The 15,612-nt window shown below is 40.4% G+C and overlaps 1 protein-coding gene across 1 annotated transcript in view; it reads left to right on the forward strand.

The window, feature by feature from the left end:
- PTPN23 (protein tyrosine phosphatase non-receptor type 23) overlaps positions 1–15,612 on the forward strand; it is a 190,485-nt gene that overhangs the window by 150,435 nt on the left and 24,438 nt on the right. The window contains exons 21-22 of the mRNA XM_033931921.1: positions 5,958–6,142; positions 6,326–6,430. Coding sequence (XP_033787812.1) covers positions 5,958–6,142; positions 6,326–6,430 — 290 coding nt within the window. The remainder of the gene's footprint in view (positions 1–5,957; positions 6,143–6,325; positions 6,431–15,612) is intronic.

Below are 15,612 nucleotides of genomic sequence, written 5' to 3' on the forward strand. Positions count from 1 at the left end.
GAAAGTAAATTAGCAGGTAAGAACCTAATTTCTCCCTACTCTTTCTGTGAAAAAATGTACACTCTGATGCATCAATGAAAACAAAAGCAAAAACTGTGGATACAGATGTTCTGGAGATAATTTATCAAACACTGACATATAAAACAGTGAAAATTCAATTGAAAAAGTAAAATGAAAATAAAAATCACCAATGAAAACAAAAACTGTGGATACAGATGTTCTGGAGATAATTTATCAAACACTGACATATAAAACAGTGAAAATTCAATTGAAAAAGTACAATGAAAATAAAAATCACCAATGAAAACAAAAACTGTGGATACAGATGTTCTGGAGATAATTTATCAAACACTGACATATAAAACAGTGAAAATTCAATTGAAAAAGTACAATGAAAATAAAAATCACCAATGAAAACAAAAACTGTGGATACAGATGTTCTGGAGATAATTTATCAAACACTGACATATAAAACAGTGAAAATTCAATTGAAAAAGTACAATGAAAATAAAAATCACCAATGAAAACAAAAACTGTGGATACAGATGTTCTGGAGATAATTTATCAAACACTGACATATAAAACAGTGAAAATTCAATTGAAAAAGTACAATGAAAATAAAAATCACCAATGAAAACAAAAACTGTGGATACAGATGTTCTGGAGATAATTTATCAAACACTGACATATAAAACAGTGAAAATTCAATTGAAAAAGTAAAATGAAAATAAAAATCACCAATGAAAACAAAAACTGTGGATACAGATGTTCTGGAGATAATTTATTAAACACTGACATATAAAACCGTGAAAATTCAATTGAAAAAGTACAATGATAAAAAATACAGTGATAAAAATCCAGAACATCTGTATCCACAGTTTTTGTTTTCATTGGTGATTTTTATTTTCATTGTACTTTTTCAATTGAATTTTCACGGTTTTATATGTCAGTGTTTAATAAATAATCTCCAGAACATCTGTATCCAGTTTTTGTTTTTGTTTTCATCGGTGGATTGTTTTCACTGTGGATCATTGGTCTCCCCATTTTTCTTTGTTGTGCTGCACTCTGATGCATCTCCCGAGTCTACCCTCTTTGACACTCATTTGTTGAACTTTTTGTTCTCCAAGGCTAAGCAGGATACAATACCTCCACAACTGTCCCCCTATATTTTCCTGCCCAGCATCAAGCCTGTGTCATCATTCCTCGGTGTTTCTATTAGAGAGTGACATGGGGACAAAAATTAATTCCCTTCATCTCATCATCCCTGCATTTTTCATCCATGTCCCCTCAACGTCCCTACAGTCTTAATTTTCTTCCCCCAATCTCCTCGCTCAAAACAGATGATTTTATGCAATTTTTTGGGCCTAAGACGTTGAAAATAAACATTTTAACCTTTTTCTATCGTGTGTCCCGGATGACGAGACATTCCAAAAATGTCATTGCCATTATATGTCCCATGACATGGGACATACAGTACACCTTCTACCTATCATTTGTCCCATCTATTTATTACCAAGTAGTCTGGAGTCTGAGTTGGATAATGATTCGGACTTTGATGCAAAAAAATGTAGTGGGCAGTAGCGATAATTACGATTGGAACCAACGTAACATAAAATTTATTACGATAGGAAAAGGTTAAGCCTATAGTGGTATGTTTGTGTGTGTGTATGGGTGAGATTTTAACTTTAATTTTGATTGGAAAAACATCAATATCTCAATTACTGCACCTACAATTTGGAATGCCTTGCCTACTCATCTCATGCTGTAGTGTAGCTCATCGAGCTCGCACATGATGAAAAATCCCCAAAACACACTTTCACAAAGACTGCTGTAGCTCAGAGACAGAAACAGATATCAACAAAACGGCAAACAGGAGGTTACTTGTGAGGTTTCAAGCTATTCAACGCCACCTAGCTTGTCTCAAAAGAACTTCCCATTGACGCGCAATTCAAACTGTCCTGGAACTTTTTGAATAGACCTTATACTTGAGAGTTCCTGCTCTAAAAGCTCATTTATTTATTCATTAAAATATTACTTAAGGCTGAGGACCAGATAAATAATCTTAAACAAAACATGATAGTCAAACTCCACAGAATAAAACCCTCTAGTTAAAAAAAACACTACACCAGGGTGTCAAACTCAATCACATAAGGGGCCGAAATCTAAAACATAGGCTAAGTCGTGGGCCAAATTTTTTATTAAAATACTTAGTAGTCCTTTTATTAAGGTACGCTAACCGATTTAGCATGTGCTAAAGATTAGCACATGCTAAATGCTCACCTTAATAAAAGGACCCATTAGTCTTAGTAGAAGTGTAGGGTTACAACCTCTCTAACCCCACACCAGCTCTGTAATGTAAACAAAATAAATAAAATAGACTTTCCTCTCTCTCTTAGGTCCTAGTTCACACTTGCTGTCTTAACATCAGCTCTGGTAGGATGCACATTTTAAATCTGACATATTGTAATCACAAAACAGAAAATAAAATTATTTTTTCTACCTTTTGTTGTCTGGTCATTATTCAAATCATGTTGGTCCCAGGCTCTGGGACAAATGTCTTCTGACAATTCACTTGCCAGGGTCTCCTGCCCATTTGTAGTTTTATTCTTTCTCCCTGCTAACCATCCATCTTCCATTTCTGTCCTCCCCTTCCGTTTCCCTTCCCTCCCCTGGAGGTCTGGCATCTTTCCTTTTTTTTTTTTGTTTCCATCCCCGCAGCTGCAGCGATGGACCCCACCATCCCCAGATCCACCATCTCTCCTTTTCTCAACTACCTTTTCATCCAACATCTCTCCCTCCTTCCCCACCACCTCAGGATCCACCTTTCTCTTCCCAACTACCCTCCTATCCAATATCTCTAGCCCCCCCTCCACACCATCCCTTATGTCCAACTTCTCTCCCTTTCTGTTCTTTCCCTCCCTCCATCCCATTGTCCACCATCTCTCTCCCTCTCCTCTGTTTTTAGACCCATTATTTCTTCCCCTCCCTCAGTCCGGCATATGCGCGTCTCTTTGGACCCTTCCTTCCCTCCCTCCCTCCCTCCGTGTACTTCTACACTAGGGCCCCCCCCCAAGACCTGCATGATTTCCCCCTTCTTTATAGTGTCCTCTGGCTTCCCAGTCTCACCTTCAAAGCAGCCTGCAGAGGATTGCCAGTTGGCTGTAGCGATCCTAGCAGGCTGCCATTGGCCTCCGCAGCACATTCCCTCTGCTGTGGTCCTGCCCCTCCTCTGACATACAGGACCACAGCAGAGGGAACGTGCTGCGGAGACTACGGCAGCCTGCTAGGATCGCTATAGCTGACCAGTGATCCTCTGCAGGCTGTTTTGAAGGTGAGATCAGGAAGCCGTGAGAGAGATGCTGGACAATGAGATGGAGGGAGGGAAGGAACAGGGTATTTTCTTGCGGGCCAAATTTTGGCACCTCCTCACTACACACAAATTTCTCATATTTGACAGCATAAAGATAAAACCTCACATACTCGTATCTCCAGTTATAAGACTGTCTTTCTCTAAATGACCAGGTCCTCAAACTGTGGCATAAACAGAATAGCTTCTGAAACTGGAAATATGGCATATGTGTAGTGATCTCATCAGGCCATGGGGTGCCATTGTTTTGGGTATAGAGAAGTTACAGTGATAGAAGTTATGTACATGTGTGTGGATGGCTAGAAAAGCATTTCAAAGTGGCCTTTTTAACATTCACTAAGTAGATGATAGATATGCTAGTTGTACTGTTTGCCCAATATAATACAACTGGGTAATTGAATAAATTGAATATTGTTCCAAAGGAAATGTAGCACAAACAGCAAACAAGAAACAATAATAGTTATTAATACAGTTTTAAAAATGGCGTTTAGAATCCAAAAGTAGAGTAAAATAACTCAGCATAGGGAAAAACCCTTTTATAAACTTTCATAGAATCAATCATTGCACCATCTTGTTAGAATAAATGATTTTTAAATAACTTCATAGATTCATAAGTAATTCTTAAATCTCCATAATGTGAAAATAAAGTCCAAAGTCCAAAGTTTTGTGAAAAGCTAATATAAGTAAACAGATTTAGTTTCAATGTCTCTGCAGCGGTGACCCAGTGGGGTTCTGACGCGTTTCGCCGTCCTGGCTTCCTCAGAGAACCCGCTAATGCTGTGTGTGACCTTAAAAAATAAATCCTCCTTTAATAAGAAACAACAAGAAAGATACATAGTAACATTTTGCAAAGAGAACTTTTAACAAAGAAAACTTTTAACCAAACACTCACAGACTTGTCAGTTGGGTACCTAATTCAAAAGGGAAAAGAAACTTCCTCGTGTTCTATGACATGAATGCTCTGCTGAGCACCCTGTGCTTATGAGGTGTGAGGCTGTCTATCATCTGTGAAGAAACGCCCACCATTCTACTCCAGCAGGGGTGACTGTCTTCCAATGGTAAATCCATCTCTGCTCTCTTTTCCACAACCAAGCTTGGACATTTCCTCCTCTCTTTAGCTGAGCCACTTCTAGTACTATGAACTGAAGATCAGAAAGCTGATGTGAAGCAGTGTGCCAATGCTGCACTAATGGAGCCTTTAAATCGTTCCTCCTAATTTTGCTCAAATGTTCCGTAATCCGAACTTTGATACTTCTAGTGGTGTGGCCAATGTAAAGTAAATTACATGGGCATATAATCATATACACCACTTTCTGTGTATTGCAGTTTGTATGTTGTTGGAGGATATGCTTTTTAGGCAAAATAGGGTGATTGATGCATGTTGTAACTAACGCATGGGAGCAAATAGTGCAGTGTCCACCCATAAAATGGCCTTTAAGATGTTGGGGAGTGCTAGTGTGGTGACTAATAAGAAATAATACTCCTGCATTTATTGATAGGCTTTTGATTCCTTACAGCCCGTCAAGAGTTCTCAGATCATCCTCACAAGCGTCCCTATACGTTCCCTCTTTAAAAATCATCGGTACTCGCCGTGACCTGATTTTTTTGGTTACAGCCCCTACTATTTGGAACTCACTCCCTCTTTATTTAAGACTTGAACAAGATTTGAATAAATTCAAAACTAGTTTAAAGTGTTTTCTTTTTAAAGAAGCCTTTAACTAAAAGTTTATTTTTCGGTTGATTCCTATACTCATTGTTTTGTATTAAACTCTGATTATATATCCCCTTTTTTTTTTTTTTTTTTAGATCTTTAAGTTGGCAAATCCCTTTCTCACATCATCCTTATGTTCTATCCTAATCTGATTAACACATTTTTTTTTATTTTTTTATTGTATTTTTTCTTTTCCCTACTTTCCTACTGTTCCATGTGTTTGTTACCCCAGTTTGTTTTTAATTTTTAAGTAATTATTTTTATTTACGATGTATTTGTGATTTAAGAAATCCAATTTTATTTCTTTGTAAAACGCTTTGTATCCTGAAAAGCGTTTAATCAAATAATTTAATAAACTTGAAACTTGAATATATTGGGAAGTGGTGAGATGGTCACGTAGATTTCTGCCTCTAGAAAAAGCAAACATAGGGGGTTGGGCGAGACTTTTATGAACCTGGAGGATATGCCAATGAGATTGGATGATTTTTTTAATCCTAAACGCTTTGTATGAGTGAGGAAGTGTGCACACCATGCGGGCTTCTGCAGGAGATTGAGTTTGCTGAAGGAGGTAAGTTCTGTGTGCATATAGAGCTCTTTTATAGGCTTTCTTGATGGTACTATAAGGGTACCCCCTATCAGAAAAACGTTGCCACATGTCCATAGTTTTTAGTTTGTTTTTTTTTGGTCATGGACAAGCTGAGCTTGTTGAGCCTAGAATTATTACACTTTTGTACAGGCAAGTGTAATTACACATACTGGTCTTTGGCACTTAGTTAAATGGGTATGAATATGAAGCTTAAATCCTGCTCGTGTGAACTTACAGTTCTTAAGGCGAAAAGTTGTTCCACTGGGGATTTCATCTTCCTTTTTCTTTTTAAGCAAAAGGTAGTCCGCTATTTCCCGACAGAGCGCGGACAGCCTATGGTGCAAGGACCGATCACGCTAACCCTGACGAGCCACAAGGTGGTGCAGACCCACGTGGAAAGGATGATCACCCTTCAGTATCGGGACCAGAGCCTGAAGCGTACCATCATACATCTGCAGTTTACTTCCTGGCCAGAGCTGTACGTACTGCAGCAGTGTGTGTGGACAAAATTCCCGCCATGAACTATAGGTTCCAGGGGAGAAATAAGCCTTTAAGATGACAGCGATTATCTATCACTAGTCGAAATGTGTGTGAAGAAACTTAGCTCTCTCTGCTATAAACTTGGCGGTGTGTTCATTGCTGGCTGATTTTTGTCTTCCAGAGGGCTGCCAGATAGTAAAGGGAACCTGCTACGGTTTATCCAGGAGGTACACGGTCATTACCTACATCAGCGCCCCCTTCATACCCCCATTGTGGTGCACTGCAGGTAAAGATACCTTGATTCATTCACATCTCATTCCTCTTCCATATTCCTGTTGCGATGTCACCTCTACCCATCCTCTGCCTGCTGGCACTTCTGCCTATCCTTTTTCACCAGCATGTCCATATTTTCCATACTTCTTTGTCTTTTTGTGTGTAGCATTCAGCTCTTACTATTTATCATTTCTGTAGTGCTATGAGATGTATGCAAGTGCTGTAGACAGCGGCAGGAATTTTCTCTTGTCAGTTTGCACAAATAGATCCCTGCGTCTTTCCCCTTCCATCAAGTAAGATGGCTCACCCTTAGGACTGCCTGCTATGCTTCGATGTGGCCCTGGAGGAGGGTTGCTGAAATAGACTTTAAACAAGTGGGAGTGTGTGGCTGCTCCTTGTGATCCTGGACAAACCACTTAATCCCCTCATTGCCCCAGGTGCACTAGACAGAGTTTGAGCCCACCTGGACAGATAGGGAACTATGATAAAGTACCTGAATGTAAACCACTTAGGACAGGGGTGGGCAACTCCGGTCCTCGAGGGCCAGAATCCAGTCGGATTTTCAGGATTTCCCCTATGAATATGCATTGAAAGCAGTGCAGCAAATAGATCTCATGCATATTCATTGGGGAAATCCTGAAAACCTGACTGGATTCTGACCCTCGAGGACCGGAGTTGCCCACCCCTGACTTAGGCTATAAGTGTTATATAAATAATTTTTTTTTTAAGTTCATCTATTAGAGCAGTGTGTTGCAAACTTTTTAAGCTGCTGGCACACTAATCTCATGGCTGCGACCGGAGGGCACCCAGAAATGCGCAGACATTGACACAATGATATCACATTGATGTCCACACATGTGCGAATGTCTTCCAACCATGGCCCTGAGCCTCCTATTACTGCTGGTGGGGGGTGCTGCAGAAGGAGAGGCGCAGACGCCGGCTGACTACAGGACGTAAGCAGTCAGCAGGCACCTCTCCACCTCGCCGGCATCTTGGCACACCTGGATTCCTCTGGGGCACATAGTTTGCAATACACTGTATTAGAGATATGGTAATGTGAAAAAGCCTCCCCACCAAAGGGAACCTGAGTGAATACGCAATACTGTTTTAAAATTATAACTTCATTTATTTAAAGAACAAAGTTATTCAACATCTATATTGACCAAGTGAAAACAATTAACGGCCTCTAAACTTAAAAACTAGCTGCATTACCTCTAGCAGCAGTAAATGTAACCAAACACTTCCTATAATTTCATATCAGTCGTTCACCTTGCTGTTGAAAAATCTTAGCCTACTTTGCTGTGCAGAACTGCTTTAATTCAGACACATTCTTAGATTTTTGTGCATTAAATTGCTTGTTTCAGATTAGAGAATGACACGGGGACAAAATTCATCACCGTTCCCATCCCCGCGGATAACCGCGGGAAATAATCCCATGTCATTTTTTAGTGTCTATTTCAACCTCACTCCTTCTACACCAGCATTCTTCAAAACAAAGCTTGCGGGGCAATGGTTGTGGCCATTCATACTCTGATTCTTCCCTCTCTCCTTAAAGAATGACATGAAGATGGTTTCCGCGGTTATCCGCAGGGACGAGAACGGTGATGAATTTTGTCACCATGTCATTCTCTATTTCAGATATCACCACAGCATCTCTGTTGTGTTCAGATCAGGACTTTGACTAGGCCACTCCAAACCTTTGATTTTGTTTCTCCTGAGACATTCAGATGTAGACTTGTCTTTGTGATTTTGATCATTTGTGTTGCTCTATAACCCAATTAACGCTTCAGTTCATGGGCAGATGGCCAGATGTTGTCCTGTAGAATGTTCTGGTACAGTGCAGAATTCATGGTTCCTTTAATCATGGCAGATTCTCTAGGTCCTGAGCCAGCAAATCATCCCCACACTGTTGCACTACCTTGACTGTTAGTATGATGATCTTTCTGTGGAATGCTGTACAGTTACTCCCCTGATATTCGCGGGGGTTTCGTTCCAGGAACCCCCATGAATGTTGAAAAACTTGCGGTATGCTCCAACCGCCTCTTCCTGTATTAAAGTCGGGCCTCACCAATCAGGAGCTTCATGTAAAAGCAGCTCCTAATTGGTGAGGCCTGACTTTAGTACAGGCAGAGGTGGTCAGATTTCCTTCACTTGCCGGTGCTCCGGCTGCCCTCTCCAGCTGTCCTCTCCTGCCTGGTCATTCGCAGTCGGAAAATACTGCGAATGACCGGGACTGCAAATCGTGGACCACGAATTCGCGGGGGAGCACTGTATTCCCTTTATGCCAGAAATAATGGGACCTGTGTTGTCTGAAGAGTTCCACTTTTGACTTCTGTTAATAGAACATTATTCTAAAAGTCTTGGAGATCATCCAACTGGGTTGACTACAATTAAGCTTGGCTATATACAATTGGCTGAATCTATCAACTAAATTTGGTCAATTGATTGATTAACTAAGGGTGTAGTTACCTTTTCATATGGGTGTTAGATTAACTTGTTCTTCAACTAAGTGATGACATAATTTACTCAGGTTCCTTTTGTCTAATATTACATTTTGTTTAAAGATCAGAAATCAGTCATTGTGACGTGTACAATACTGGGCGAAATACTCTGATGTACCTATATATTTCATCTTTGCTTATACCCTATTCTGTCTACTAAAATATTTTATCGTATATTGTGTTGATATTGTAATGCAGTATATACTATGCCTTATCCCAGGACAAGCAGGCAGCATATTCTCACACATGGGTGATGTCACCGACGGAGCCCCGGCACGGACACTTCAAAAGTGCATCGCTACTTTAAGTCTTCAGAAAGTTCGCGATTAGCCCGCACTGCACATGCGCAAGTGCCTTCCTGCCCAACGTAGGCACACGGTCCCTCAGTTAAGATAAGCCAGCTAAGAAGCCAACCAGGGGAGGTGGGTTGGTTGTGAGAATATCTGCCTGTTGTTTCTGCCCTTTTGAAGTGTCCGTGCCAGGGCTCCGTCGGAGATGTCACCCATGTGTGAGAATATCTGCCTGCTGTCCCTGGATAACACCTGTTACGGTAAGTAACTGTGCTTTCTTTCGTATTGTAATTTTTTTTTCTTCTGGAATTGTCTATTCCAGTGCAGTGGTGTAGAGGTCCTGAAAAGCTGGGAAGTCACCCCCAAACTACATGTTCCTTGCAGAAGGCATCAATTATTTTCTCAGCTCCGCCTCCTTCCCCAGAGATTGTTCTGTAGCTCTTCAGTTTTTCCCTTCTGCAAATGTGTTCAAAAGGTATCTGATCTGCTCTGACTTTTTTTTTTGTTTTATTTTTCGGGTTTTTGTTCCAGAGTTCCCAGTGCTCCTGGGACAGCTCTGACAGCGAGAAGACACAGACTGTCAGCAAAAAAGTCTGTGGCTGGCAGGCTTCTCTAGTTTCAGAGTACCTGACTAGCCAGCTTGCTCTAATCTAATCCAGTATTTCTGAATTGCGCTGTGCCTAAATAGGTTCAAGGCGACATACAATTTAAGGAATAACAAAATGTATATGCTACATTATAGCAGTTTGAGGAGGACAGAGTTATGAACGGAGTAATGGGGAAGGGAGGATTGAAGTTCCATGACTACTGGTATAATACTTGAATATGAGATTTAGTGAAACTAGGTATTTCGAATTAGTTGTCTGTAGTGTGTATGCTTTCAAAGAAGAGAGGTTTTAATTTTTTTCGGAATCTGTTATAGAATGTTTTTATCTTGATGTCAATTGGGAGGTTGTTCCAGGTCTTTATGCCAAGAGAAGTGAAGAGCGAGTAGAACGTGAGTTTGTATTTAACTCCTTTGGGAAATAGAAGTAGTTGAATCAATTCCAGTTTTCTGGTTGATGTTGACCAGGAATTGATGAATAAATTTGAGTGGTTCAGCGGTTTTGCATATAGGATTTGGAACATTATAAATGATAGTTTGAAGGTAGCCAGTATAAGTTCTAGTAAGGTGAGACAAAGTCAGATTTTTTTTTAGTCTAAATATTAGTCTGATTGTCGTGTTTTGTATCATCTGTAGTTTGTTCAGTAGAGTAGAGTTTAGACCAGCATAGAGGGTGTTGTAGTAATCCAGTTGGGACAGTATAAACATTTGCGTTAGTACGGCAAAGTGACGCTTTTGAAAAAAGGGTCTGATAAGTCTCAGTCTTCTCATATTGTAGAATATTTTCTTCCTTAAGTTAGATACTTGCTCTAGAAGTTGAGGACACTAGGTCCCCTTGTAGTGAGGCTCACCCCAGACTTTGTCTGATCTTGAGCGCAAGCTTTGTGACCCCCAAGTCAGTCCGGAGGGCCAGAGTGGGAGCTGGCTACATCTTTCCGTCCCCCCACCCCTGTTACATAGCGTGGATCTGTGGGGGTGGAGGTCTCAGCCCACCTTTTCAGGTCTGGCTGGCAGCCTGAAGAAGCAAGCATGTGGATTCCATGCTTACCTGAGACAGAAGGTATTTTTTTCATTTATAGCTGCAGTGGCAGTTCAGACAGTTCCCAGTACCAACAGGCATATGTGAGTACTGGCTATTGCAGGGGGGTCTTAAAGTGTAAATTTTTTTAGGGGTCCCCTACCTCCTGGATTGTTTTTAGTGCCAAAACTGCTATTGTGGCAGCCATCTTGGAGTTCTTGATTTGAATTAAAAAGCCTCTATCTGCCTTAATATCCCTTGAATTTGCAATAATTCAGCATAGATGGACTCCTTAAGCTCTGATACACTGGATTCATGCCAGATTTGCGCTGGATGGCTAGCTGACGATCATCCATGTGCAGGGCATGTGAGGGAGGGATGGAGGCCTCAGGCTCAGCCTCCTCATATTTCTTCAGGGTTCTGGGAGTACAGGTGGACCACTTTGGGGGGGGGGGGACTAAGTCATTTCCAGAAACGGCAAAAACCAAGTTGGTGTCCACAGCGAAGGAGGACCTCATGGAGGACACTGGACCCTCAAGGAGGCACATTGAGCACCCACAGGGATTATCTGACATTCCTGTTCAGGTTTTTACACCATATTTTGTGAACTTGCTGTTGATGGCTATTTGGAATATAGTTCTGTGCCTGCAGTGGCGATAGTGAGGAGGGTGGGGGAAGTAGGGGGAGGGTAGTGTCCTCTAAAAACAGAGTCTACCAGACAGGTTTTGGCTGTAGACCATGATAGACAAAATGGGAACACTTGCAATTTAATAAACCATTAAACTGACAGGTAGAGCTCAGAACCATAGATGGTGTAGAAATCACAAGCAGGGCCGAGCCCTTCAATGTGCTTCCATAATGTCTATCATTGCTCCATCTTTAGTCAGTTAGAAGGTTTTTCATATGATTTCAAAAAAGCTTAATTACTCTAAAGTCCATTTCAAATTTGTGAGGATTAAAGAAGGTTTTTAAACTTAACTTGAATGAGTGAAAAAACATGTCTGAAGTTGTCTCACTGCAGCGGGTTCCGACACGTTTCACCAGAAATTATTCCCCGGAAATGAAGGAGCACAACTAATTTCTCCAATCATCATCGATAATATTTCACTTTCACCAATTACAACTACAAAAATTTTAGGGGTCCTTATTGATAGTAAGCTAACAATCCGTCCACAAATAAGCGCATTGGTTAAAAACTGCTTTTATAAATTAAGAATGATTCGATCATTGGCCCCCCTTCTTGACATTAGTTCCCTCAATGTTCTGATCCACTCGCTCGTAATATCAAAAATAGATTACTGCAATTCGCTGTTAAAAGGAATTTACCACAAGGACTTAAAACGCTTGCAGCTCATTCAAAACACGGCCATTAAGATAATCTCGGGAGCCTCAAAATATGATCACGTTACCCTTCTGCTTAAAAATGCCCACTGGCTGCCTATTTCACATAGGGTAACGTACAAAATCGCACTCCTGACATTCAAAACTATCCAGACTAATTCCCCAGCTTTCATTGACAGACTTCTGATCCCATACGACCCCCCAAGATCTTTAAGATCAATATCCCAGTTCAATCTTAATATTCCTTCTTTAAAAATTATTGGCACACGCCGCACCTCAATCTTTTCCGTGACAGCCCCTACGATCTGGAATGCCCTTCCACTTTATTTAAAAATGGAAAAAAACTTAAAAAATTTTAAAAGCAACCTAAAATGCTTTCTTTTTAAAGATGCTTTTAATTGAAGTACTGTATTTTAGAGTTTAATTTAAATCAGTTTTTTTTTTCTTTTCTAATTATTCCTAATCTTGTATTTAAACCAGTTCTTTTTTTTTTTTTCTTTCTAATTATTCCTAATCCTTTTGTGTTTACCTTAACCGTTTCTCTCATTTACTATTTCAATTGTATTTCTCCCCCCTTCCCAATTTGTGTCCAATGTAACTGTCCATTGTACGTTTGTCGATAATAATTTAGTTAGTATCGTTGTTAACCTTGTAGTTTATAGAAAGTATGTTTTAACTAATTACATTGTTTGTTGAAATGTTATTTTATACTTTGTACAACGCTTTGAAGAACCGAGAAAGCGTTTAATCAAAAACTAAATAATAAACCAGAAAGGCTTCCTCAGAGAACCCACTCTCGCTGGATGACAATCAGAAAAAAAACTTCATCCTAACAGATAAAAGAGCCATTCACAATGTTAAATAGCACCGTGTAACACAAGCTTTAAGAACATAAGAATTGCTGCTGCTGGGTCAAACCAGTGGTCCATCGTGCCCAGCAGTCTGTTCACGCGGCAGCCCCCAGGTCAAAGACCAGTGCTCTAAATGAGCTCAGCCTCACCTGCGTACTTTCCAGTTTAGCAGGAACTTGTCCAACTTTGTCTTGAATCCCTGGAGGGTGTTTTCCCCTATAACAGACTCCGGAAGAGCATTCCAGTTTATCACTCTCTGGGTGAAGAGGAACTTCCTTACGTTCGTACGAAATCTATCCCCTTTCAACTTTAGAGAGTGCCCTCTCGTTCTCCCTTCCTTGGAGAGGGTGAACAACCTGTCTTTATCTACTAAGTCTATTCCCTTCAGTATCTTGAATGTTTCAATCATGTCCCCTCTTAATCTCCTCTTTTCGAGGTAGAAGAGTCCCAGCTGCTGGTGGATACCTTACGTATCTCTCTTGACTCTCTGTCTTCCGGTTTGAGTGACGTCACCCACAGCTGCTACCCCGGAATATCTATCAATAAAGCTGTCACTCATTTGTGGAGGAACGCCCACCACTCCACCTCACGGTTCAGCCCATTCGGGGCTACTGTTTGCCAGTGGTATATCCATGACTGCTCCTTCTTCCATAGGAGGTCTGTCATGTTTCCACCTCTTTTCAATCGTGGAGCTTCTAAAACCACAAATTTAAGATCATCCAAAGAGTGTGACAGGTACTTAGCCAAGGTCATTTTGAAACCACCATATATCGCAAAGATATGGATAGGAACAATCTTTTAAATTTTGACATTTATGAGTCATCTTGCCGGTAGGCCAGTTTTTAAGGCTACAGCAACTGTGTAGTACAGTTGAGGAATGCAAGCACAGAGCTAAAGATATGTGGCAACGGTTTGCAGAGAGGGGTTACCCTGGCAGAGTCATTTAAAAAATCATACAAGAGGGCTTTATATGCCCAGCGAGACCATTTTCTACAAAGCTCAAATGCCACAGTGGAGCCTAGATTGGTGTGCACCCTCCCATATTCCCATAAGGCCTTTGAGATTAAGAGAATCATCAAAACCCACTGGCACATTTTACAATTTTATGAGGGTTCTGCCCAATTTCTCACGTTTGCCTACTCCAGGGGACAAAAACTTGCATGAGCGTGTTACTTCTTCTCAATTTTTGCATTTTGACCCAAGTCAACAATCCATCTCTAGGGAACATCACTGATGTGGTAGGTGTAGTGTGTGCCCCAATGCCATTGAAACCCAAGAGATCACTCATTTTTGACTGCAGAAAACCCACACTCTTAAGTACTGAGGGAGTCGTTTATATGATTATTTGCCCTTGTCAATTGTTCTACATGGGCCATGCTACGAGATCCATCAGGGTGCAGGTCATTGAACACCTCAGTAAAATTCGAAGGGGTAACATGGGAGCCCCTCTTTCACAGCATTGGCATGCACAGTCGTAGCAGACTTGTTTTCCATACACTGCCTACATTATATTCAAATTTCTTTCATGCATATTCATTGTTGATAACCAAGTTTCCAAGTTTATTAAAAATTTATTATACCACTTAATCAGGCTTCTAGGCAGTGTACATTAAAATAAAATGCATAAATTATAGTTAAAATTAACAGATACAGATGGCACTAGGAGCTAATTATATGACAGGACAGTACTTTTTGGGCGTACATAAACAAGAGGAAGAAAGGGAAGAACTACAATCTTGAAAGAACATAAAAGGGAAAAAAGAAACAGATCCTCTATTTGTCCATAGAAGGAATTTAAGTTCCGAATGCATCGTTAAACAGGAACGTTTTTAATTTAGACTTAAAATGTATTAAGGAAGATTCTTCTCTTAAATAACATGTATGGAATTCCAGAGAAAAGGGGCGGAGACCGAAAAAATGTTAAAGAAAGCATGATGTTGATGTACCTCAGGGATGGAATCGAAAGAAGATTCATGGTGACCGAGCAAAGGGACCTGAGAGAAGAGTAGGGAATAAGAAGTCTGTGTTAAGAAATTCTGGTAAGTTACTAGATCGAGGTCTGAATGTTAGTAAAAGGATCTTGTAGGTAATTCTATGTTCAATTGGCAACTAGTGAGCTTTTTTCAAAAGGGGTGAAACTGGTCAAACTTGCTTTAAATATTTTAACTGAGGTGATTTCTTTTTGAGTTATACCCTTATAAAGGGCATTGCAATAGTCGAGACAGGAAATTACAAGAGAGTGAATAAATATACGAGGGTCTGTCAGCATAGCTGTTGCTAGCAATCAGCATTTTCAGTTGGCATAACTAATGTCAGCAAAGGCCTATGGGAAATTATATCAATCTGACTCTAGCATGTGAATGCAGATAGACCCTGAGTGCACAGAAAGCAGCCCTAAAAGACGGTTTCAAGTAGCCCTGATTAAATCATGATTAGGTAAAAGGTGTTAATGTGTTAATGTCTGATTAAGAGGGTGCTTAGGACAATAGGTCCAGGTGCACAGATAACTAAAGTTAATCAGAAACTATTGTCAGAGACAAACTGGAAATCACATATGACTTCAGCCTATTCTTCGTCTGTCTAGCACAAG

The sequence above is a fragment of the Geotrypetes seraphini genome, chromosome 2 (assembly GCF_902459505.1).
Source record: "Geotrypetes seraphini chromosome 2, aGeoSer1.1, whole genome shotgun sequence".
NCBI classification, from domain to species: Eukaryota; Metazoa; Chordata; class Amphibia; order Gymnophiona; family Dermophiidae; genus Geotrypetes; species Geotrypetes seraphini.